The sequence below is a fragment of the Lipophrys pholis genome (genome assembly GCF_963383615.2).
Source record: "Lipophrys pholis genome assembly, chromosome: 12".
Taxonomy (NCBI): Eukaryota; Metazoa; Chordata; class Actinopteri; order Blenniiformes; family Blenniidae; genus Lipophrys; species Lipophrys pholis.
In genome coordinates this window covers 28,199,706-28,227,239 of record NC_137641.1, presented here as the reverse complement: position 1 = coordinate 28,227,239, position 27,534 = coordinate 28,199,706, and the positions used below count along the sequence as shown (strand labels likewise).

The window sequence follows — 27,534 nt, the reverse complement described above, 5'->3', positions numbered from 1 at the left end:
GCAAAGAGAAAGAGCACTGTTATTTTGGAGTGCATATCTTTAAACTGAAAGACATTAACACCATCTAAAAGTGTTTGCAATATCTTCTCGACATTGTTAAGATGCTCGTCATCACAGATGGCATGTTCTCATGTCCCTGCTCTCCCCTGCCCTGGATCCATGGTGATTAAAGTTTTCAGCCTCTCATTATACAGAACCGCGTCCTGAGAGAGCTGATTAAACAGAGAAAAAAAGGTTTGGAGTGGGACTGAAAGGAGGGAAATAAACTACAGAGACGGGAGGAGAGACGCTGGTTTAGAGAGGAGGATTGGAGGGGGAATAAAAAAAAAAAAACAAAGTGTGGAGCAAAATGCATTTTTACTTCTATTCCATGGTACTTATGAAATGTAGAAAACCCAGACACCGATATTAAGAATGTGGCATTTTGTAGGGAGTTAATAAAGTGACACGTGTGAGGCGACTGAATACTGATCTTTAGGAAACGATTGGAAGGCGACATTAACCTGAGAGGCCGTGAACAGAAAAACAGTGTAATTGTAGTAAAATGTGTTAGTTTCTGTTTTCCCTAGAAATAAAAAAACTAACAAGACCGAGACTGATGTTTGGCTTTATAAATTAATTGGATATAAAAAAAACAACTAATGTGGTCATCAAAGTTCCTGGCAAGTTTTCCTCTGGTTGTGGCAGAGGAAAAGTTCCCCTCACTTACAGAGTATTTCATTTCAGAAACAATAAATAAATCCACCAGAAAGAAGTATTTCAGGTTAAGTAGAGAAGCCAAAAAGTTCAGGATTGTTTTGGGACTTTTGTGGAAACGAACAGGAAAAGCTAAGCAGTTTTTTTTAATTCTATTTCAAAACACTCCGTTGATGAGGCAGATTTTAAACAGACAACAGTGTTTTTTATTTTAGATCGCTCGCTGCGGGTTAATTTTAAGTAGCAGCAGTGCACAGCTCCTCTGATGAAAGGCCCTGTTATTGGTTTTGCACTTTTCGTTTCAGAAAAGTATCGCGTGTACACGGGAACGTTTTGAAAAATAATGTCCATTGACACAGAAACGGCAAAAACTATGTAGTTGGCAGATTTTCAGAAAATCTGCATTAACCCCCCCCTTCTTCATGGAGTTGGAACGTTTTCAAAAAGTTGCGTTTTCAGTGGCTCTGTCATGTAAAAGTACCTCTTAAAGCGCAACAAAACTTTTCTGTTTTCACTTGAAAAAGTTTTTGCGTACACAGGTCCTAAGTTACGTTAACGCAGATTTTATGAGGTCATTGTGATAAATAGCGTCGTCAATAAGAACGTAAAACAATGTCAAACGAGCCAGAGTGCTTGTAGCAGTTCAGTGCAAGTTATCAAACATTTTTCTTTCCCCAGACAAAGCCTACTTGCCACTTTCTTTTCATTTTCTAGATTTTCTGGATTCTGTCAAACTCTGACGATTTAGTGAAACAACGTGAAACTGTAGCTGTTTTAAAACCACCTGACTAGTTTTGACGACGCTGTAGCTCCGACTAGTGGCGAGCAGGAGCATGACAGTTAAGCGTTTTGTTTTGTTTTTTGCACATTATTAAAACTAAATATTTCTCAAATCATTTCTACTCTTTAAGTCAGAGGATTAAATTAATAATTTTCAGGAGGCAATAACATTAAAAAAAAAACATTCTCAAAGGTCACTGCTTCCTGCAAAAGCTGAAAATATGACAAAATGCTGCTAATTACTCAAATTTTTTGTTGCCCATAAATAAAAGTTATTAACTTTGATCATTAAAATAAACTGCTATAAGATTCTAGAAGGACTAGCGGGACACATTATATATATAATATTATCGTCAAAATCAGGACTTCAACATCCACAAAAGAGTAACTGAACTTAAAAAACAACACGTTTTTCTGCTCTATGCATTAATGGCCACATATTTGATCAACGAATATGAAGCCTGACCGGACTAGACTGAGTTTATTTATCGCAACACCCAACAATAGCCTTCAATATGGAGTTTCACACTCAAAAACAGATCAACTATCTTCACAACAGATTGAATACACACAGCTCATGTCATCACCCTGATGAGGCAAAGTGAGTTTTTGCATCTTCACCCAAACTATGAAATTTTCATACCGATAGTGTAAAGTGGTTATAAATATTCAGGCTTTAATGTGATTGTGGGGTTTTTTTTTTGCTTTCCTGGAACAAACAATTAAAAGCTTCCCCTCAGCCTCGACATGTCAGGTGAGGAAAAGAGTATATTTCAAAAATTTTCAGAATTACAGTTTGAGAAATTCAGAATGACACAGTTCAGGAATAATACATGAGCGGCACTGAAGAGTGTACGCCCAATATGGAGAAGACGCGGGCTTGAAGTGCTAAAACGCTTCTAAGATTAGTATTAAAAGTCCTAAAGCGATCGCTGCCGAGCAGGAACACTGAGCGCTGGTTTGAAACCGCCGTCGGTCTGGATGTGTTGCATTTACGCCGTCAGACTCATCAGTCTTCCCAGACAGCGGAACAAATTCTCTCTGCAATCTATTATGAAAGCGGCAGACAGAATAGTGATGGCTGTTGCTGTGCGCACAAAATGAGGAAGAGATGAGGAAACTGGATCTCAGCGTCATAAATTTTGAGTTGGTTGCTTTAAACGTAACGGGGGGAGAAAGAAAGAAGACAGAAGCGGAAGAGACAAGAGGGTCATTCACTTTTTATTAGTAATATTTAAGCAAGGCAAGACAAAAGAATTTGGCGTGACAGTTTTGGAGCACTTTCTCTTTGTGGCATGAATAATCAACTGCGGGGGAAAACTGCATGATCATTATTTGATTGCAGGAAGTGACGGCAGCCGGAAGTTTTATGCTTCCGTCTGTTTTTACTCCCTCAAAAACATACGATTATTAACTTAACTGAGAATTAACGTTTAACGTCTTAATAGCAAGATGTAAAAATGTTTGTGGTGTGGTTAAAGTCTTTTTTTTTTCTTTCTTTTTTTTGTAACAAACTCGGACTTTTCCACTGAAGAGTGTCAACTGCATGTTTTATTTTGAGTCATTTGATGTTGAATCAACGCCTCCAACCAATTTATCAAGCCAGCACAACCTTAAATAATTAATATTAGTAGGAATAGCTTTACGTAGATGACTAATGTCTTTGTCATGACAGTGTGTTAACAGTGTTCTTTCTCTTGCCCTGAATTTCCACCAGTTGTGACTGGGCCATGTTTTGTTTTTTGTTTTCTGTATGTCTGATGTTCTCATCAGCGCAACAGTTTGTTGCTGTTTTAAAAAAAAAAAATTTTTTCCACTTGGTGGAAATCAAGGTTGTTTTTTTTTTCTGTAGCAGCATTTTGTTGTCATACAGTGACATCTAGTGGTCCAAGATGGTATTTACCTGTATATTTTGATCTATAAGTTGCTCATATTATGCAAAGTTCCTTTTCTAATGGTTTTCCAACAGCCATTCAGAATCAAACCCTATATAGTGTCATCGGGGTTTAGCCAATCCCAATCAAGGTAGTCCCTCCCGTTGACTCCTCCCACAATTAGGCAGCTCTGCTCTGGCACATGGCACCACGAGAGGAAGTACTTCCTCCTCTTCCCAAGATGGGCATGTGTGGGCGGAGCCAGTCCAGCTCACACAGACACAGCAGATTCTGAATGCGGCTCCTATGATCCAATATTCAAATGGAGAAAAATCAAGGAAAAGCTGTATTTGGGGTAATAAACTTTGAATACAGTGCTTTTGGACCCCTTTAATATAAGTTGCATAATGTTAAAAGAATCAGACAATAGGAACAGACACAACGGCGTCAGAGATCCTAGTTTTATTTGCGCCAAGGAGTTGGTAGAAGTCTGGCATGAGAGTCAACGGAATGAACAGGATTATTGTAAGCAAGACGGATACAAGGAGAATCATTCGGGTGAAACAGAAACCTTGAGATTAGAGAGGGTGCGATACAGTTTGTTACAGCTATGTCGCAGCCTGTTTCAGCAAAAGAGTTTAATGTCAGTACTTTTCCATAACATCACCAGGCAAACAGCTTTAAAAAAAACAGACTTATATTCAAGACAATAAGGGAGTTTGTGGTACAACTTTTTTGTGGATTACTCCAGCAAACTCACACTTTTCTTTCATATTTCAAATTCTGTCATTTTGAATTTGCAGAGCATGAATGACGATCAGATAAAAGATGATCTACAAAGAAGGTGGAAATTGAAGGAATCTAAAAGTTTTCGTATAGAAATCCTGATCTTGGAGCTTCGTGAGCTGCTGTTTGCCAGTTTTCACCATCCTGCTCTCTAATCCCTCCCTTCTGCCACTGTGTGACTTCATTAAAAAGGTCACAAACTGAATAAATGTGTAACATACTGTGCAGCCCTTCTTTAGATACTGTAAATAAAAAACCCTGCTTACAAACTGCACCTGCCAAAAAAACCCACTACGATAGAGGCCGATTCAGTAAATGTTAATCGCTTTGTGCTGCAAAAAAAAAAAGTTAGGAAAAGGACAGACGTCCCCCCACTCTGCTTTTAATGTATATTTTTAGAATGAGTAAATGAGCTCGACTTATGTCGAGCAAACCAAATCATGGATTGGGAATTTGAGGGTAACCTCCCAGCCCCCCTCCGACAATCCTGAAAAGCAGAGGAATGCGGGGTGCATTGTGGGTCATTGATACTCCCTGTTGTACCACCGAATCCATACAGGAGGCCACAATAGGCTCTATAGATGGAAACCTAGCAACCCCTTCATTATAATTCCCAGGATTTGGGGAGTTCCAAGGACTTTCGCTGCTTTTTTTTTTTTTTTTTTTTCTCCTCTCACCAAATTGGTTACACAAAGAGACGACTGTTGGGATCAGAGCTGAGCTGAGAAGCACAACAGCTGCCGGAGAGCCAAGCGCAGAGGAAAGATTTCCAGGAAATCGACATATGGGGAAGGAATCTGAATGAAAGTTGATCATTTAAGACCCTTTATGTTGATCATTTCTTATCTTTCAGCTGTGTGCTTGTTGTTCACTCACTTGTTGGTCTAATGTGGAATATAATTTTTCATGAAGTTTACTGTGGAGGGCCGAGCCGTAATTCAACTTCCCCTTTTTTTTAAAGAAAAGCAGTTTGTTACATGATTCAGTGTGTTTTGCGCGGTACTGGTGATTCATTTCTTCAAAATTCAGTTAATCAGTCATTAAAAACTTTATATTCTTCATCAAACTTTTATTCTTTGCTACGATGAGTCACCAAGTTTGCAGGTTCTGCTTGTTTTGCCAAAATGCTCACAAGCACTAACTATATACCTTTAAATAAAGAAAAGCTGTTGTGCTGCATGCATCATGTACACTAATCTTTATGGATTCCATCATTTCTCTGTGAAAGCCTGGCTACATTGACCATGCGTCCTTTTTTTGCCCGGACATTTATTATCAAGGGCTTATTAATCATGTGTTTAAATTGACAGGTGCTTTGCACAGAATAATACGGTACTTTTGGAAGCTATGTTGCGGAGTGCTCAGAGGGAGCAGACATCGACGCAACAATAGTTCCTATCTTGGAGCCCTTAAAACTATAAGTCCCTTTTTTTTTTTTTGTTGTTGTTCAGTTGGTCATGTGACTTAAATTAAAAAGCAATTTTTATGAAAATATAGTGGTACATACAATCTGTGACCACTAGTTGTCCCCATATGACAACAAAATGCTTCGACAGTACCACAGAAAAACCTCCATTACTATCGTGTTTGACTGACACTTAAAGCATGAAGCAGACATTAAGCAAAACACAGCAAAATATACCCAATAGAAAATTGAACAGAATAACACAAAGAGGGTTTGGAGTTTATGAGAAACTTTGTAAAGCAGAGAAACTGTAACTGTGTTGGAGAAAACAAAGACGGCCCATCGTGGGGTAAAAGAAGATTGAGGATTATCACACAAATGGCCGTTTTATCTCTTCATGACGTATTTTCTGACAAACGTGATTATCGGTGCGACTTATAGTCCAGAAAATACGGTAAGTAGTTTGATTTGATATAGCTTGAAGTTATAGGACATGATATGAGTTAAAGATGCAACTTTCAATGTTTGTTTTTTTTTCCGTTGTACTGCAATCATGACAAACACTTAAGTATATGAACTTATAGTACACGAGTATGAGTATCTGATGTCTTTCTGCTTTGTTACTACTTCCAAATAACAGTGTTCCGTTATTTCTTGGATTAATTTCAATCAAATGCGGGTCTCTAGTTCCCAACAGCAACTGAACAGTTGTACATCTTTATGTTTTTGACTGTTTAGCTTCTTTTTTTTTTTTGTGCTTTTATATTTCATATCCCGCTCTGTAGTCACAAAATATGATGTGATGATGAAAAAAAAAATGTATTCAAAATATGGTAGTTGTGACAGTAGGGCTCCATCTGGCAATATATTGGCATGCAGAGCATGGATGCATGGTGCAGGGAAGCATCATCTGTATACTGCAACTGTTGATATGACATTGACGATAAATCTGTGATACATAGTGCAGCCCTAGTCAAAATACAAATGCATTTTTTTTGTTTTGTTTTAAGGGGACAAGCCTGCAGGAGCTACATCTTAACATTTCCCTCAGGGAGTTTGCCCCGTCTACTCAGGCGGTACTTTAAGACTGATATCTCAATATCATGATCGGACGGGGGGGTGGGGGGTGGGGCGGTGGGGGCGGGAGTTGAGATGCCTCCAGAGCTACTTGGCACGTCTCATCATTAGTCAGCAGGAGAGCGTATGAGGGAGCAATTACCTCGACAGCAGCCACTCACGACGACCTTGGCCTAGATCAGAACCAGAGAGGGATTTCTGCACACTGGCAAAGGAGTGTGTGAAAATCATCTCTGAGCTCTGCTAGATATGGACCAATAAAGAAGAAAGGAGGAGTGTGTGTGTGTGTGTGTGTGTGTGTGTGTGTGTGTGTGTGTGTGTGTGTGTGTGTGTGTGTGTGTGTGTGTGTGTGTGTGTGTGTGTGTGGCCTGGTGCTGACTCCCCCCCTCTGAGCTCTTGTCCTTATGGATCGAGCTCCAGGGCCGGTGAGCAGCAGCAGTCTTCTCCTGAGGGACGGCGGGTGCTAACAGGAAGCAGCCCGCCTAATGGGGACTTCTCCATGGCACCGAGGTTACGCACAAGACTGGAACATACTGCGAAAACAGCCGGGGCCGTTCCCATGAAACCTGTATCTTAGAAAGAGAACCCACTGCTCTCGCCGGCAATTTTCTCTTTTGCATGTTTAGTCTACATTTCGGTGATAAGCCGGCACCGTTACCACATCAGCTCCATGTGAGAGCTTCAGCTGGGACTTTTCCAGATAAATGACTTTCATTACTTACACCGCAAGTCTGTTTATAGCGGCAGACAGACAGAATTGATCAATCACTGTTTGGTTAGTGCGTCGACGCCGAGGCACAGAAAGAATCAAAGCCCGTGAACTCGGAGGGGGCAGACGGTATCACAGACTGCGAGCTCGCCCTGATTGATCGTCATATCGTTCTCTCGCCTCGAATTAAACTGGCAAGGTCAGGGTGAAAACCTTGCCCTGAATGGAAAGCAGCGTCGGCTGTGGGCAGCTTTGACGAGGAGCCGACAGCGCTAGAAGCGCGGAAAGGAGAGGGAGGCGGGCTGAGCCCCTGGCGCAGGCCCGGGCAGGCTTCTCCTGGAGCGTTGGCGCCCTTCGAGTGGGAATGGACCCACGCTTGAGCGAGCCTCTGACACGCCGAGAGAAAGGACAGCCAGTCTCCGAGCGCTGACGGCAGCTACTCAGGCTTAGTCACATGGGACACGGAGGAAATACAAAAGGAACGACCTGAGCATGCCAAACACTCGCGCTCAATGACAAACAGGGGCAGGAGGTGCAGGAGCCGGCGAGGTTGTCGGTAGAACGCCCGCACCCAAAGTCGTATCACCGATTCTAATCTCATCAGAGTTTGAGGCTCGAAAGCTTAGATGAGCTTCAACATGTTTTTAAAGAGGAATTAATCAGGCGTGTCCAGGCACCTGGAAGAACTGAGTTGAAGCAGATCTGATGAAATGCAGAAATTGAGGCATTAGAGAGGAAGAATAACCGGAGTTACTGTCGCTGCATAAGGGAGCATCTTGCTGCACATCAAGAATCCATAACATGACTCTCCAAACCCAACAGTGAGAACTTGTACAGCAGAGGACGCGCTCACGTTGCTGCCGAGATTCACTCGTTTTGAAAACATTCCATTCAAAGTTATCGCATGCCGAGTGTGCAAATGTTTCTGAACATTGGTTGTATTTCCTCCCTTTGATGAAATATTCACTTTCCAACTATTGCAAGTTGCCCTTTTGTCGTCCTTTCTGCCCAATTGCAACCAAACTTCTGAGCGTTTGTGCTGCTTGGGCGCCATGTTTTCTGGCTGGCTGCGCTGGTCAACGGCGTGTCGTAGCTTGCGTGAGCTACTCGACGTGTGTCGGTGACGTCATTTGCGCACACTGGAATCGATATCGTTTGCAAGTTTGGCAAAAAGATCCCAAGGAATTGAAACACTGGGAATCGGTTTGTTGTTGAGAATCGGTGATCCCTGCTCACTCGTCAACAGACCGGATCTCTTAATCCCACAGGAGCTCGATTATTGAAACTTTAACGCTACGTGAACTCAAGAGGCCTCGACTTAAAATAATTGAAATGTAAAATAATAAATGGTTCCAATGAAAAATGACTGAAATCAGAAATGATTAGGACGATTAACTTAGAGTAAGTTTTAGTTTTTCTCTTTTTATTTAATACTTCTGTTAAGTTTGTTATTTTTCCAGTTTTTTTCTCTTGTATCACTGACGTCCCGAGTAACTTTATGGATTTTGAAGGGGAATGCAAAAAATAAGCTTTGGCATCAGCCTATACACATTTCACCTTCAGAAAAAGTGAAAAAAAAAATGTGTGTGTGAACTTTTAAGAACTATAAACTGAGTGCACAAAATTCAATTTTTGCACTGTAACTATAACCTGACATTCATTCATTCATTCATTCACTTCCTCCCAGATGGCCTCGAGAGAATTCTTCAGACCCCCACCGATCTCTGACTCCAGCGTCGCACAACAAACATACAAAAGGCAGAGCCTTCAATATCAATTCCCAGACCCCAGTTAAAGTCATTCATACATTAGAAAGCAGTAGCAGCAGCAGCAGCAGTAGCAGCAGTAGCAGCAGTAGCAGCAGTAGCAGCAGCGGCAGCAGCAGCAGCAGCAGCCCTGCACAGAGCAGAAGTGACCGTCCTGATGTGGTGGATAATTGGACCTGCCAGCGACGGTCTGCAGCAGTGACGCACGATGCCGCTGCTACAGCTTTAAAACTGTTGCATTTCATTGCTGGAGTGCTTCATTGGCTCGGCCAGAGAGACTGTCAGGACATCATTACCGACTGATTTAGCCACCGGCAGACATTACAATAAAGAAAAAGGTCCTTTGAGGTTGAGACTGCTCTGGGAAAAAAACAACAAAAAAAAAAAAGACAGAAAGAAATGCACGGGTGGAGTGAAGGATGAGAATATAGTGACCGAGGCAGCAGAGCATTCTGCAGGAGGAGGTTAACGCAGCGACGATGCAGTAGTCAAGCAAAGTAGCAGTCTAATAGGATTACTGGGACCAACGCTGTCAGATCACAGGCTTCAAAATCCCCTCAAGCGCCGACTGCAAACAATACCGATCACCTCTAAACTGTACAAACAGTCATTTCAAGGTTTATAGGACTAAACTCTGACCCCTGACCACAGTTTAAATCTCCGCGGCTTGGAGTGGTGACAAGCTTGTTATTGAAAGTTACACAAGAGTCAAGTCAATATTTAAGTGGCTGACATTCAGACAATAATCATTACTTATATTTATTTTAATTACAGCCTCTTGAAAGAAGAAAAACTTCAAATGGGCTATTTGGTTTGAAATTCAACAAAAAGAAAAAAAGAGATAAGTGTGAATTCGTGAGAGTTTTTAGATCAGGCAAAACTATGGAATCATTCCTTGTTTGTTTGTTTGTACAGTTTAGAGACTGTAGGTTTGTGTGGGTAAAGATGAATTAATCTTAACGTTAAAATGACATTTTCATCCACTTTTTTGAGTACATTTTCAAGAATGTGATCTTACAAGTTGTGCGAAATTATATTAAAAGAAATACCAATCTGAGTGTAACTAATAGCATATATTTATACAGTTTGGCAACTTGTAATTAAAACACAAAATGACAAATGTTATACACATGTATAGTTTATGCAGAAACCATTGACCTAACTTGTGAGTGGCTGACTTCTGTTGGAACTGCTGTTTAAATTCATCCAACATCAAACAAGCATCCGCCAACGGTGGAAAGGTTTTTTAATAATGTTTCATCTCTTCACTCGTTCTTTTCCATCATTTCCTCCAGGGCGCAGCAACAGCGGCAAGGGAGGTGTCAGAAAAAAACTAAGCAAAAAAAGTTAAACGCAATCATCTTAACCGCCTATTTTTCAACCTGCAATCACCTTGAAATTGTAAAATGCTTCTAAACTAATAATTCGATGGTGTTGTTTTGTTCTTTAACTTGTCATTGAGTCCAATTTGAGCAATGCGAGAGTCGCCAGTGGAGTGAGAATCGTCAGTACTCCTCCGCCTCTCGGAAAACAAAAGGCGGGTACAGCAGACAAAGGCAGCGATGATAAAGTAGGTGATGAACCATTAATAAAACAGTGGCAGGTTTGAGGTCAGTGCTTTAGCCACATGCTCACCCTGTTTTTCGGGGGGTAAACGCGGGGAGTGAATCAGGGGCGCCATCTGTGCGACTTGCATGCAAACATGTCCCGAAAAAAAAAGCCCCTTGAAAAGAGGCTTTAAGTGTGTGTGTGTGTGTGTGTGTGTGTGTGTGTGTGTGTGTGTGTGTGTGTGGGTGTGTGTGTGTGTGTGTGTGTGTGTGTGTGTGTGTGTGTGAGAGGGATCTCACAAAGCTCAAACAAGGAGTCGCTTAAATCTGTATGTCTGGCAGGACTGAGACAGGTCGTCATGCAGCCTCGCGACACACCGGCACCGATTTGTCTAACAACAGAAGGTTGGGCAAAAGTGTGCCACCGCATGGCGCCGATTGATGACAGTCAGCTCCTCCACTCCACCTGCTGCTGTTTTCCTGCCTCTCCCCACCGCTTCCTTCCACATATCAAACTGACGCGTCCCCTGAGGTTGGGGGAAGTAAAACCCCGCAGCAGATTAGAGGCCATCAAATGCATCAAATACACTCATTCAGACTCAAACACTCTCTGGTGAGCAGCAGCGTTCAGTATGAACTGGGACACCCTGCTGCGTTGCCTTTGCGTTAACAAACAGTCACGAGCAAACGAGTCGACTCCATCCGGGGCGGCCAACTTCGGCCTCGTTCACACTGCGGGGAAAAGCCACCCAATTCTGTTTTTTTTACTCACAGCTGACCCGTATCCCACCTGTTTTGTCAGATTTGTCAGACCCAGGTCTCGTTCGTATGTGGTACCAATTCGCATATTTTTCGACACGCGACTGCTCCGTCATTGACGAGTGACTGACGTCAGGAAGCAGCGCCGTCAAAATTTTAAAAGTTGTGCTCTCTTTTTTCCTTATTCTTCTTTCTCTTCATATTGTCCTGATTTTGTCGTCTCGTATTTAACAACCACTTGAAAGTGGATTTACACAGGTTGGCCAGTGTTGCCAGATATGGCGGGTATCCCCCAATTGGGGAGCCAAACTCTCTTACCCTTTTAACTTTGTTTATTTCGTGCAATTGTGTGTTCATTATTACATTTATAATAGTTTTACGGTTTTATCATGACTTCTACACAGGCTGAGATTTGGGCTGGTTTTTATCGAGGTGTGTGAGTTTTACGTTGTTTGGGCTGGAAACAGTGAGTCAAATCTTGCAACCCTGGTTGCTGCCCGGCGTGCCATGCATACATAGCGTGCTCGGCGTGACTTCGTCTTCTGCGCTCTGGGGCCCGAAAATCCGATCACGTTCACACGGCAGGTTGCGTTTGAAATGATCAAGTAAAAAGAAATCGGATCGCAGCAAAAAAATCTGACTTGAGCGTCAAGACCAGCGGTGTGGGCGGAGCCTGATTTTCCCAAGAGGCCACATGAGCTGCAGCAGAGGGCAGAGCAACAGGTTGAGCATAAGTTTCCCTTCCACTCCAGTGAATCACTTTTTAAATGTTGTTTAATTGAGGCGTGTGGTTCGCACTCGCGGTGAAAACAACTCTGGTTCAAGTCCAGGCTTGTTCCTCGTCTCCTCTGTTAATATGGAAAACGATTTTTTATCCCTTTGAGAAATGTGGTGACATTTAATAATCAATTAAAAATAAATTACACTGAAAGAAAATTTTAAATAGAAAAGTTGCTACTAAAAAGAATAAGGAATTCATTTTTTTAAAGTTAAAATAGAAAATAACACAGTAAATTAAAGCAACATTTTAAAAGGCATATTTAATCATTTGATAAATACATCATACCAGATTATCACAGGACGTCAAAAAAACACATTCAAGTGTTTTTAATTATACTGCAAATAGAATAATATTGAAAGTTTAACTTTATACATCAAGAACAAAATGGAATAACTAAACAACCATATGTGGTGTTTGAGTCTTACGATGCAATCTGCATTGATCGTGTTACTTTAGTTCAAATGAAATGTTGAATGTTTAAATGTCAATCCAAACATTCATTGTTTTCTAACCTGGAGCCATTTGGATGGTGACCTGTCCAGAGTGTATCCTGCCTTCGCCGAGAGGAGAATTTACAGCCTCCAACTCAGTTCAAAAGGACGATTTTAGACTTTCAGAGGAAACAGAAAGTACCAGGAGGAAAATCCCTGGTATTCACAGGGAGAACGTGCAAACTACATGGAAAAAAACTAAAAAAAAAAAAAAAAAAAAAAAACTAAACTCGATATACGATATACGAGATGTGCAAACCAGGGTGTTAAAAAACACTATCGCTCACACGTTCTGCTTCAATAAGCAAGTGATTTCCCAGCCAGTTACCCAACGTTTATGACTTTTTAAATGAAAAGTTATTTAGTGGAAAATTCCTTCATCCTGTAGTAAATAGGACATTTTTGAGGAAAAGGGAGATTTAAACACGCCAGACTTCCAAAGCTGCAACATTCAGTGGCATTGACAAAAAATCTGCGCATGTACACCGATCAGCCTTAACATTATGACCACTGACAGAGGAAGTGAATAACACTGGTTCTCTTTTTAACAGAGCACCGGTTTTCTGGTGGGACGCTTTTGTTCTCATTGTGTTGCAAGGGGGAAAAACAAGCAAGCTGAATATGTTTTTTTCTGGACAGAATTAATGTATAAAAACCATATAACCTTGTAACTTGATGTTTGTTTGTTTGTTTTTTAACAGAAGACAACCAAAGTAAAACTTCTGAAAAGAAGAGGGTCTAAACTGCTGGGATGATCACCGCTGGGATAATGAAACCAGGATGAGTCTGACAAGTTGCGACACACCGCTGCACGTGTCTGATGTACCTGAAGAAAAGGTGATTTCAACATGAGATAAACAGGAAAGAGGCTCGGGGCTCGTCAAAACACCCCAAACACACAGAAAGTGAGAAACCAGATCTCGTCAGAAGGCAGAGATTACAGTGAAATCCAGCAGGGAGGGAATTATTCAAAGGAAAACATGAAAAAGCTCAGGAATTTCCAAAAATATGCAAATGCCTCTAGTGCATACGATTAGACAGCTTATGGGCCGTCTCCTCCCTCATTATTCATTCAGTTCCTCTGCCCTGATGAGTTGATGGGAGATAACAATGATGCAGCAAACTTTCACTGCAGATCACAAAAAAAAAAACTTAAGTGATTCAAACAAGATAGAAAACTGTTCGTCCTCTGAAACCAGAACTTTTACTTTCAAGCCTTTGGTGCCTCGGCAGTAATCATTAAAGAGAGGATAGAGTTTAGGTCAAGTGTGAGACGGAGATGTTGCTCCTGCTGAGCGACAGACACATTATTATTATTCATTTTTATTTTTTTTAATGAAGAATCTCAGTCATTCGGGACGTGTTACGTTTGCGTGTACATAAAAGTATTATGAAGTATCTCGGATAAAAGAAGTGTCTTTCACCCGGGCAGCGATTGCTCCAGTGTAAGTTAAGCTCTAACTGCAGCAATGAATCAATACTATTGAGGCAGGAGCAAAAATCCAAACGTTCAGAATAGTCAAGTTTGAGCTGATGATGCCTTTAGGATGAGACGAGGTCAAGGAAGGTCACCTTAAACCAGTTGTAATTACACTGTAATTACTGTATTCTGTGGTTTTTTTTTTGTTTTGTTTTCTAAATTAAAGCCCACTGCACAAACGTGGATTTATTACATTTCAGTTAGAGACACTGTGATAAACTGGCAACCTGTCCAGGATGTATGGATGGGTTAGGGGTAGGGTTAGGGGTAGGGGTAGGGTTGTATGTTCACTCTGTGTGAAGGTTACCATTCTAGGCGTTAGTTGTTGTTTGTCTACCGTCAGATTTTTACCAGATTGGGAGCACGTACACAAAAAAAGCTAACCAAAACGTGCGGAAAATTTGGGAATCGTATACGTATGACTTGTGTTAAGGATACGGCAAAACCGTTTCCTGAAATATTTTCACAAAACTGTAACAGATTTCTGTCTGAAGCCATGCCATAAGAAGATGCACGGCTTTGAATAGGAACCAAAAGAACGTGCAAACTCAGCCCTCAATCAAACCCATGTCATATTATTGTGAGGCGGCAGTGCGAACCACTACCACACTGTGCCTCCCCTGCTCTAATTCCATACATGGAAATATGATTTTTTTTTTTTTTTTTTTTTTACATTAAAGACTTTCCAGTGGTGCCGAGCGCTCGTCAGGAAGCCGTTACTGCTTCAAAAGTACACCGGCGATAACTGGTTAATGGAGGTTTTGACATTGGGGATGTCAGCAGCGATTTAACGTCAACTTCAGCTTAGAGCTTTTAAAACCTCCAACTGCTTCCTGCATGTTTAAAGCAACACAGACAGAGGGGGGGGGGGGGGGGGGGGGGGGGGGCACAGAGCAAAGGTAGCTACAATGAAAGAAAGACGAGAAGAGAATCAGAGTGCGGGTAAGTCGAACGATAGGAGTGGGAAAAGGAGACCTCACGGCTCTCTATGTGGCACGCTGGAAGAAGATGAGAGGAGTGAGATGAATGCTAGTGCGCGCGCACACACACACACACACACACACACACACACACACACACACACACACACACACACACACACACACACACACACACACACACACACACACACACACACACACACACACGCACACACACACAAATGCACACAATTCTAAATCACATTGAGAAGTAGGGCAGCCTCTCTGCCAGCTCGGAAGCCTGCAGCACTTTCCTCAATCATTATCCAACAAGCGATACCGTAATACAATAGGCCCCGGTTCATCTGCCTACTCATGCTGAGAGAGAGAAAGAGGGAGATAGAAAGAGGGAGAGAGAAAGAGGAAGAGCTCCGGGGCGGGAAGACGCAACTTACAAACCTGACACATGTTTATTTTTAAGTCATATGAAGAACGCATGTCTGGTGAAATGTGTGGTTTAATGTGTAAATATGAATCAAAACACTGTTCACATAAACTGAGCAAACCAGGATATATATATATATATATATATATATATATATATATATATATATATATATGCAATTCCTTCATATGTACTGGGATAATGGGAAAGTTCATCCCCAGTGAACTCTGATGACGAGAAACTGTTGCCAAAGCGACTTTCGGATCAGCCTGACAAATGTGTTTGGTCCACAGCTTGGGGATAATAATGAAAGTGAGAGCGCAGCAGTGTCATTCATCACGCTGGAAACTGAAAAAGCAGTCGGACAAATGCAGCAGATTTGTCAGGTCAGTGAGGTCAACTGGACCAGATTTTTTTGTCAACCCTAAATTCAGGGGGGCTCCTCTGGCCAAGGAAAGAAAGCATCCCCCCGCTCCCCCCCCCAAAAAAAGGAAAGAGCGGAAGAGACAAATTACAATCTTGTGTGACACTTAACCGCAGCATTAATCCATCACCATAAAAACAAGATTCCCGAGGTGAAATAAGTCAAAGATTTTTCTGATGCGATCAAGAAAAGCTAAATAACAGTGAAGATGAACATGCATGAATGTCGAGCACGTCAATGGAAGGAATTGAACTACACAACATCACCATTACCTTTCCACGCACTGTGCACTGGCTTTCTGCTGACTCAGGTATGAGAGAAAAGTGGGATTACCGAATTAGAATGATAATCTAATTAATTGACACCCTAGTGGCCACAAACAAGAAATGAGAATTACAGAAATAAAAGATTTTTTTTGTTTTAATGCATTAATGGCACCACTTGTGGTGATAACCGCCAACGCAAGCAATTCAAAAAGCTGTTTGGAAAAAAAATCTCAAAGCACAAAGACATTCACCCAATGAATTTAAGCATTTTTAGTCAAATAATATAATAAAACTCTGTGGCAAAGTGTTTTGAACTACTGTAATAATGGCCAATAATGTGATAACCATCTAATTATGTAATAACTCGGGGCCTTTTTAGTGTCATTTAGCCAATAATGTGGTAACTTTATACACAAAATAAATTTGTGATAACAAAACCTGCATAAATCTTTTTTTAATTTTCTAGAAATGTAGTCTTGTTTAATATTATAACAATCTTAACTGCAATCATTGGGTTTTCAGAGTTTTTCTTTAATGCTACTTCAATGGCGTAATAACTTATTAGATGAGTGAAAACTGTCACGATGGCTCAATATTCGATTACACTAACGACTAAGTCATTTCGGAATGGGTTTTATTCCATTACTGCAGGGGGAAGGCAGGTCTTATAGACTATTGGCGTGTCGAGATGAACAGTTGCAGCAGCAACCTCAATTAAAGTCTAATATTGAGTCTCCAAATATCAAATTACAGGCTGCAGTTGCTCAGATTTGCATGTAGACTAGAAACAGGAGACGTAACGGCACATCTGAGACTCACTAATTGGTGGATTTCATTTCTTGGAGTGCCTTAGATGTTGACATTACCATTGAAGTCGTATCAATGCACCGCAGGTTGAGCGAAGTGTTTATTCATTATCGCTGCAAATCTTTCTTAAATAACTATCTGAGCTGGAAATATGAGCGCTTTAACGCTGATACTTTCGCATGACAGCGGCTCGCAAGCCAAAAAATAGACGCGCGGCAACATGCGTGTGGCTCGTGCAGCTCCTGGTTTGTTGACTTTTGGTTGTGTTTGGGAGTTGTTTTTATTATTTAACTTTGGGCTACCTTATGTTTATAAGAAAAAGTGCTCAAGAAATTGACAGATATTGACTGGTATTGATTTATCTCAATCGATCCATGGTGCACTGTGTCGTCTCTTAACTTAAATACAATATATGTTCAGACTCTTGGGGCGGTTTTGACTTAAGCCTCATTTATATGACATTTCAAGTGAAAATTCATGTTTTTCTGTTGTTTTAAAAAATTTGTTCATTTACCAAGAGATGAGAGAAACTAGGGCTGTGCAAAAAACTGATTTAATCGATTTATCGAAGCTAAAATAAGATTTTTTATTTTGCAAGTTTGAGTTTTTCGGGAATTTTTCACGTCCCGTTCTAAAATTCCTTGTGGGTTTCCGTAGTTGCTGTTGCACTTTTGCTTGAACCTGTGTTAAAGCTTGAATATGTTGAATGACAGAGCCTCATTTACTTTTATATTTTGTGATTGTTTAAATGCATTGTAGCTCTGAGGATGATAAATTTGACAATACAATCATAAATACCTGATGGCTGCAGTCATTTTTAAGGGCATTGAGAAATTTTTCTTTAAAAATTCATAGATTTATTTATTTAAATTTTTTGGGGCCAAATCGCCCAGCGCTCACAGAAATAATGAAAACGATGTAGTAAGAATGACAGGCCGCAAATTTTGGGCAATTTTGTTTTTGTAATGAAACCACACACCGTAAACAATGATGGACATTACGCGGACATTCGTATGGACGGACAAAATAAAGTTAGATTGCTATTCCGGGTGACTCTCAACTATTAAACTACCAAATTCCAGGAGAATGTGGACCGGGAGTCATGACACTCTGGAGGAAAACATTATTGTGCAGAGGAACTTTTCACTACGCTGTCAGAAAATTAGCTTTTTGTACCCCGTTTCCACTCCCAGTGGCGTCTCAAACCAAGTGAATCAGGTCAATTGAACACGATTACATGTAACTTGTAAGACGATTCGACCCGTAATCAAATAAGAAACTGCATTCACCTCCAGTGGAGTTGCATCAGTTTGGAGAGCAGCTGTCTCTATTGTAAGTATGGAAATCAGTTTGACACGACTGAAGCAGTGAAAATGTCTATTTTTTTATTTTTTTTTAATTATTGTGATGAGAATACACATTACTTATTGTAAAAACTAAGAACGGATTTGTTTACTGTATTCACTTGCTCATTTGGTGTGTTGTGTTACAGTTGTATGTCAACGATCAACTATTTGTTGTAAAAAAAAAAAATAAAATAAATGAGTTTGCCTGTAGAGTCGTTGATTGAAAGGTTTGGTGCAAAAGAAAACACACAAACTGACCCGACTTCGCGTGCTGAGGCTGCAGAGTGCAATTTGGTCAGAGACCGTCTAAGAACAAAATGTGCCCCCGGGCTCTGCGGCACAACGGAGTTTATGGCTTTAGTGATGTTTTCCCAGGGAGGAGGGAGCTTGTTTTGGCTGAGCGAGAGAGAACGAGAGAGGAGGAGAGAGAGAGAGAGAGAGGCCATCAGAGTATATATGACCGGACTAACGGTAGCAGTGAGAGACACGGCGCTGCCTCGGGGTCCATCATGAAAACAGAAGCTTGTGTGTTTGTGTGCGTGCGTGCGACACGATGCTGGTAGTGGAGCCGGTGTCCACTCGCCACCTGTCTGTCCATCCATGTGAGTGAAGACCGGCTGTCCCCTCAGCATATCTACACAGCCCACGCCCCCGGCGGTAAAGTAAAGGATGAGGCAGAAAATTCACAGCAACAAAAAGTCAGAACACGATGAAGTGTTACGTAACTTTTGGTGCGTTATTGTTTTTAATTGACCGGAAAATTATCCGATCGTGTGTTTGATTATCATAACTGCATTAATAGGGAGCTTTGTGCAATCATCAACCATAAATATAATTTTGGAAATGATAGACGCAATTGTGGTTATTTATATACTAATACTCAATAATAGATATATAATATATAAATGCATAGATTTGCAATATATTGTCATCCCAAAATCAACAACAGACAGTCTGAACTGTGATAAATTAAGTTTTCCATGCACAATACAAAGATTTTAATCAACTGACACATTAACATGACCTACTTAAATATTTGTATTTATCAAAAAAAATCATCTCTTTATTGCAATACTTAACGTTTTCACATGTTGAATGTTCACCGAATATTGTGCACCTCTAATACTCAATTCGTGTTTATTTTAAAATACTGTTTTTGTTTCTTGTACCTCACTCGTTAGAAACAAACATCTCGAGCAATCAACAAATGGTGTTTGTTGAAATGATACTTAACCGTAAATAAACCGGATAACAATAAACTTAAAACTCACTGACTAAGGCTTTGTTTACACGACAACGTTTTCAAGTGAAAATGGGAAACTTACGCTGTGTTTTGAGGGTCGTTGCTCGGAGCCATTGAAAACTTTTTGAAAACGACTCCCAGGGTGAAACTTTTCGAAAATGCTCTGTGGAAAACGGGTAAAACGCGACCGTACTGAAACACTGCTACCGAGCATGCAAACAAGGCCGATAACAATAACAACGTTTGCCTCCAGAGTGTCATGACTCCCAGTCCATCTTCTCCTGGGACTTCATAAGTTTTATAATTTAGTCGCCTGGAATAACAATCCACTCTTCATCGTCTGTCCATACGATGTCATCTGCTAGTATGTGTGTGTGGTTTCATTACAAAAACAAACAACAACATCCACTAGTGGCCCAACATGAAAACTACATTGTTTTCATCGTTTCTGCGTTTCTTTTTTCTTTCTTTAATGTAAACGCGACGCCATGTAAATGATTCCTAAACCAAGTGCTGCTGGTTTAATGTGTAATTCTTGAACGGGACATGATTTTGTAAAAGTGTAATTTTGTATTTATTTTAACAATACTGCTAATTTAAAGTCAAGGTCAAGACTCAACTATGAGCCAGCAGATGAACCAATACAGTATTGAAGTAACCGTTTTAAACTTTATCAAAACACCCATTTGTAGCCGCCATCATGTACGGATCACAGTGCTCACGCTCATTTTGGAATTATTCTGGAACCAAAGTGAAATGGGAGCGCCGTTCTCTCCGGGTTTAGATAAACAAAGGCGAACTTCTTCCTTTCAAAGCTGCGATCACGTCTAATCCACTAAACATATAGGTCACTTAACTATGCTCTTGTACATCTGCCATTAAGCTACGAGCATGAACACAAAGTGAAAACAATGGCCTCCGCCACTGTGGGTCATGCCTCCCTAAATACAGCGTATCCCACATTCAGACTCACACACACACACACACACACACACACACACACACACACACACACACACACACACACACACACAACTGCCCCCACTGTGCTAAAGACCTGACCCCCCCCCCCCCCCCCCCCGGAGTTAAGCTGCACCCTCCTTTCTTCTATGAATATCTAGGACGTGCAGTAATTGTTATGGAAAAATCATAATATTTAGATCCTGTTGGGCTCTGGACCGTGTTCGGTTGGACACACTGTTTGATCGCTGTATGTTCCAGTGCAGCTTGTGACTCTCCTGCAGGTTTAAACTGCTCTCCCATTCACACTCATGCATAGTCATAAGCGATGCTATCGCTCATCTGCGCTTGTTTGTGTGTGTTCCGCAGCCTTCGGGCGTGGATAAACATTTGTCATGGGCAGCTGCCAAAATATGACCATTTATTATTAATGTAGGAAGGATAAGAATTGAAGGCAGGACATCCCGCTTGTCCCTAATGGAGGGTGTTTGTTTTTGATGCTGTCGAATAGGTTGACAACTGCCACAGTGATGCACTGATGACTGACGGCTGGAGGAATGAATACGGACAACGGAGGCGGGGTGGGTTTGCGGTGCTGGCGCCCTGATTGCGTTGGAAGATTTGGCAGTTCTTTCTGCCGTTTGTTGACAAAATCTCTGAGAAGCTGCAAGATGCAAAGTCCATATTTATGAGCCAATATTTACTTTTTTTTTTTAATCATTATGTAAAGTGCCAATGCTGTGTAAAGTCATGTGTTTGGTGGATTTCTGTTTTTAAGTTGTGAGAATACTTCTTGGTAAAAACTCTGCATGTATGGAAGGAACATGCATTTGTGGGATGGGCAGAAGAGATTTGCATGTCGACTGCACCCGAGATGACAAATATCTTTTTCAGGCATTGCGGTCGACTCTCAGTTGATACAGACAAAAAAAGAAAAAGAAAAAAAAAGAAGAGCAAAACTAGAGCGGAGCAGAAATTTCTGCCGTGACAGGTCGGGAGTGACTGTCTCACCACGGCATCTCTCTCGACAGCCAAACATCTGCTTCTGACTGAGTCACGGCAGTCGAGCAAGCTCTCCGAAGAGCGGCACAGATCTGTGCTGAAACGGCAACTAACCAAAAAAATAAGAGTAAAAAATGTGATCCGTCCCTCTCGCCGGCGTGGCAGACGAGGTTCTTCCCACGAGATGCTCCAGACAGACGCAGGGAAGAGAGAGAGAGAGAGAGAACGAAAGGTGTGGAAATCCGAGTCTTGGCGAGCAGCGGAAGGAAGCTGGATCCTGACGGACATCTGAGGGAAGCTTAAAATCCCATTAGAGCTGATCAAAATTCAAAGGAAGCATGCATAGCCTGCGCTCAGCCTAAAATCTATTCCTGTCAGCACTGAGTAGATAGCCAGCGATGGGCTAAATCCAGACGGTCTATTTTGGTTAGAGGAGAGTGAGGGGATGGAAAGAAAACAGCAGGAGGAGAGAGAGGGGAGAGAGGGGAGGAGGTGGGGGTGATAGAAACATTGGGTTGAGGAGGAGAATAGCCTTAAACTTGAGAGAGAGCGGCCTCCTGGAGACAGCACATGTCCGGGTAAATTCCAGTACATACACTCGTCCTTTTGTGAGGCAGCGAGGCGTGGAAGACGCCCAATCTTTCCGTGTGGATGCGGCGACACCGGCCTTTGTTGTTCGGCCTCGTTAATCGATGGAGGTTGTCTGAATGCGAGAGGTCTTACTACTACGAAGCACGGGGGCTCGCTCACACACACACACACACACATAGACACACGCACACACACACACACAGGTTTAACAGTCTTTCTATGCCACTGGTCAAACTGAATGAAAGAAATTCGTAAAAACCAACACAGTAGGTCCAGTGAGCCATAATGGGAGTGTCACACGCACACACACACACACACACACACACACACACACACACACACACACACACACACACACACACACACACACACGAAAAAAAAAAAAAAAAAAAAAAAAAAAAAGCCCACCCTGAAAGGATCGGCGGGATACAAAACTGCGTCTTTTCACTCCGCTGCAGTGGAGCGGCAGGTGTGCGAGATGGTAAACCCGGCTGAAGACCTGACTGAACGAGCACAGCTCCCCTGGCCGACTCGCCGTTTATTCAGGAGATGATCGCCCCCCCCCCCCCCCCCCCCCCCCAGACTCTGCTCGTCTCATGTTTGCTCCTGTTTCTCTCACATGGACTGAGACTAAAGAGATTAGCCGGGGGAGTTTGAAACGACTGCTGCTCTGCCAGCCACCACGACGCAGACCCCTCGCTTCCATCCCGGGACTTCCTCCCAAAGTCTTCATTCTGCACTCTCTTTAATCACGCTCAACTCCGCAACCTCAGTCCCTCGGTTTAAATTAAACGGGAGGCCTCTGCTTGTGTGAACAGAGAGGGGGGGGGGGGGGTCAGAAAGGCCCGGTCAACATTCGGCCAAACAAAGCTAATTACATTGGACTTGGCAAACGGGCCTAAACGTGCACGCCTGGCATTAACCGCTCCAGTGTTTGCGTTCAGGCGCCGCGGCTGGCACAGGAATGCAGCGCATGTGTTTGAAAGCTGCACAAACAGCGGATGAACTGGGATTTTTACGAGACAGACTTTACACTGACGTCACTATCCAACGTAGCTCAATTGATTTCTCTTTTATTACCCAAAAAATGTCAGTTTCATCTCAACAATATATTCAAAATCAAAGATAACCATTTTCATATGAGGAGATACTTCAGTAACACAATTTTTTTTGTGCATAAAATGAAGAAAGGAAGAAAACCTGCTTTCCACAGGGAGGAGTTACAACTTTTTTCTGTGCCGATATATTTTATTTAGCATCTCACCAGTTGTTTTAGCTTGTAGCCACATGGTGGTGGACTGTCCTGGTGGAAACATACTGGTGGTTTATGCAAGACTATCGACAGAGCTTCCTAAAGATTTACTCTAGTCTAAGAGATACTGCCATCGCATGTCCACCGCTGCCTCTTTGCTCGTTAACCTCCATCTTTGTTTGTGTGTACAGGAGCCTGCATGTAAACCAACATCAGGTAATAACTACTCTGTGTAGGGACTTCCTTAATCTAGTTTCCTTATATCTGACCAAAAAAAAAAAAAACCTTCTCCACAGCCACCTGGAGGCACTGATAAATAACTTTAAAACAACTGACCCTTACATTTCGTTTCTTATGATTATTATTATGCACTTTCTTCTTGTGCCTACAGTGACCACTTCCCAGCTAAATCCATAGGTTTCTGGGGCTTTACAGCTCCAGAGACGACAAGAAACAGTAAAGACTAAGCCATAAGTCATCCGCCGGTCAGTGTAATATCTCTGGTGTATAAATAGCAATATCTCTTCACTGTCAGCAGGGATTACTTTAGGCACATCTGACAAATTAATAAATCAGATGTTGGGTTATTTTTTGTTTTTATATAGACTGGCCATTTCTATCTACCATACTCCCGTGTTTACATTCACAACAGGAGATTGAACCACGAAGCATTATGCTTTATTCATTACCCATTCACAAACACAATCCCTCTATACAATAGGCTGAGAGTTGCACCCTTAATACACAAAGTCATGCATTATTAAGGCGAAGCTTTCTTGGGCTTGTGCATATAGACAATATGTGAACACGCAAAAACATGAAAAAGAAAGGCTGTGAAGGAGCTGGAAATCAAGACTTGATTTTACTGTGAAAACAAGCAAATCTAAGATATTTATTCCACATGACTGATGTTTTTTTTTCTTTTCTCTTGGAGCAATCAAAGTCCCCATCCTTGCCTGCCAGTGTGTGCTCCTGTTTCACGCTCAAGTCTCCGCCTGTGGCGCATCACCCCGATGATCATGTTTACTTTACAAACAACCGCATTGACTTGCCAGTTTGGGAACTGCAGGAAACAGGCGACGTCTGCACACTCGCACAGGCGAGAATTCAGTTTTGTCTCCGTTCTTTAGACCTGTTTTTGAAGATCAGTTCAGTCTCTTTCTAACTGGAGGATTTCTCTAATTTCTCACACACACATTCATGCATTCACTCACAAACCCAATCTTTTACACTCCGGGAGCCTAAAACAAACTAAAAGTCTTATAAATAAAAAAGAACATCGGCGGATTTCCCCAAATGGTTAAAAAAAATTTAAAAAGTTGAAATGTTTTGAATTTTTCAGAGGATAAATGCACACTATAGCTTTTTTGTCGCTCCGAAAAGAATGAAAAAATAAAGAAATCGCACAATTCTTTGCTGCATATTTACTCAGCCGGGGCTAAAAGCCTTGTCGTGTTTGAACTGAGCGAGTCAACTGAGTCACACTTAGATTACAGAACCGCCCCGGCTGTGTGATTCAGCTCTGTGGTAGCTTCTCCAAGAAACCGCCGGCCCCCGAGGGCAAGGAGGAGAGAAAAAATGCTTACATGATATCCACAGTACCACTGATGTAGCAGTTTGGAAAGAGGAAAAAAACAAAAAACCAACTATGATTAATATGACATGATAGTGTGAAAAAGTCAACGGGGAGAGGAGAAGGCGAGGAGAAAGTTAGTAAACAGATAAATCTTGTGACGATAAAAAAAAAAGAAAAAAGGGCTGATTTGACAAATGCTAATAAACTATTAGCTCAGCAGTGCTTGGAAATAATAAGCCACAGGCTGAGTTTAATCAAAGGCAGCTACACACCACACACACACGCACATGCAGATACGACACACACGCTGCGTACCCACAAATATATATTTATATATATGCAGTTCAGAGAAATCCCTTACGAAATTGAACAAACTTCACCTCCAGCGCTGCTTTGCAAGATCAGAAGTCACGAAGTGTCAGTGAATGCATCACGACAATAATTCATCCGACAGCTGCACACTCTTTGTGTTGTGTCCACAATGTTTATAAAAGGATTGAGAACGTGTGTGTGTGAGGACATGTTTTTCCTACATTGTGGGTACCTAAGACTAATTAAACACGCATTTATGAGGACCACTTTGAAATAAATCCAGTTCCCAAAGCACAAGTGATTACATTCTGAGGTTATGACATGTTTAACTACAGTTAGTTTAAGGTTGTGAAGTGTTAGTTAAAATTTGCACAAGGCTGCAGGATATGAATTAAGTGCAACGTCCCCGAAAGGCATGAAAACTTAAATGAGTGTATGTGTGTGATTACTACTGCTGTTGGGACATTATGGTGATTCGGAGATTGGGTTGAGTTAAGGTAAGAAACGGTGACGACTGAGGTTTGAAACGACTCGGCAAAAAAGTAATGAAAGTGTTTTTGTGCATGTAGGTGTGTGTGTAGATGTGTTTCACCTTCACTGTGGGTGTCTCAATTTGTAAACACTTACATTTTATGAACAACAGTTTGAAATACGGGGACAGAAGATTACGCCTTCACACAATAAACCTATTAGTTTTGATGCGAGGGCATATTTAGGGGTCAGGGAAAGGTTGTAGTTCGGGTTAATGTGGTATTGATAAGTATTCTGCAAGAACTGAATGAAGGTCAATTGCAAGGCAGACAAAGTGCATTAAAACACAATGTGTGCATGATTGCATTCTGCACATGGACTTAAGTGACACGAAGGGCAAAGACTGATGAGAGTTGAGGCTTGCACGTGCAAAGCTGATAAATTTTCAGGTTAAGATTTAATTTGAGGTGAAGGTTAGTTTAAGGTCAGTGGGCAAGTAGTTGTTTGCAGGTGTGTGTGTGTGTGTGTGTGTGTGTGTGTGTGTGTGTGTGTGTGTGTGTGTGTGTGTGTGTGTGTGTTTCTAGTCTTACCCGGATTCTCCTCATGGCTGCTACAATCTCCATCCGACTGTTGGGCCTGGGCACATCGAGACTCCCCACATACTGCAGTAACCAGCCACGCGCACACACACACACACACACACACACACACACACACACACACACACACACACACACAGGAAAAGCACCACCATCAGGTATCATCCCATGACAGTGTAGCAACACAATTAAATTTGCATAATCACAAAGACAATCTCGGTGACATTAACCATTGAATCCCCCCTCCAGCACACTCTCCTCCTATATATTCATTTAACACGAGGCCTATTTAAACTCCGATAAACAAAACATCTTTACCAAAGCAGGCACCAGAAAAATTAAGAAATCACTTCAACTTCTGTAAGCTGCATAGAAATATACCCCGCCTGCAATCTACCGCGAAGCATCAGCACCGGGAGCAGAGTTCCACTTCAGGAGGAAGGTATTGAGGACAGAAAAGTGTGTAACATACAGCAAACAGGACAAACCCATGCCTTATTAATAAGCTCTTTGCCTCTTGCATATATTTATGTACGTGGACGTGTAATTAAGGATGCTCCTGAGATCCAGCTTCCTTTGATGCTGCTTTTATTTTGATTACAGTGAAAGTTCCGAGGGCACACAATTAGAAATACTGGCTTTAGTTTATTGTTTACTTGGTTGGAATTGGATTTGTTTTGTAAAATCACCATCTCACGCAGGTTCAGGTATGGATTTAAGTGATTGAATTCTTTGCTATGAAAATCCCTGTCTATGTGTCTAAGCTACTATATGTGGCAGCGTAGCTCACTTACATTTTTACTCTACTTAAGAGGTTGTTTTTTTTTCCTTTTTTTGATTTTTATATTAAAGAAAATTGTACGACCACACTGAAAAAAAAGCAACTTTTTCCATGAATCTATTACAGGACCGTGTGTAATAAAGAGATGTGCACTCAGCTTAATAAGCTTTAAGATAAAAGACATAAACACACTTGTGTTTGATCTTTGGACCCAGTTACACTCCTTAGTTTTAACTCTTTCCACCACTGAGCTTTGGTTTCACTTCAGCACTAAAAGGTGCCTCTGAGGAAACCACGTGTCAATATTGAGAAAGCGTTAAACACAACATTTTCTTGAAAATAGGGTTTACAATTGAGGTCCAGATCTCCCTATTCCCTCTGTTGTGGC

General features: G+C 41.6%; 1 protein-coding gene across 1 annotated transcript in view; it reads right to left on the bottom strand.

Annotated features, from left to right (window-relative positions):
- LOC308117676 (uncharacterized protein) overlaps positions 1-26,410 on the bottom strand; it is a 57,491-nt gene extending 31,081 nt beyond the window's left edge. Inside the window, exon 1 of the mRNA XM_080476719.1 lies at positions 26,357-26,410. Within this exon, the coding sequence (XP_080332845.1) occupies positions 26,357-26,389 (33 nt within the window). The 5' untranslated portion in view covers positions 26,390-26,410. The remainder of the gene's footprint in view (positions 1-26,356) is intronic.
- Between the last annotated feature and the right edge of the window lie 1,124 nt (positions 26,411-27,534).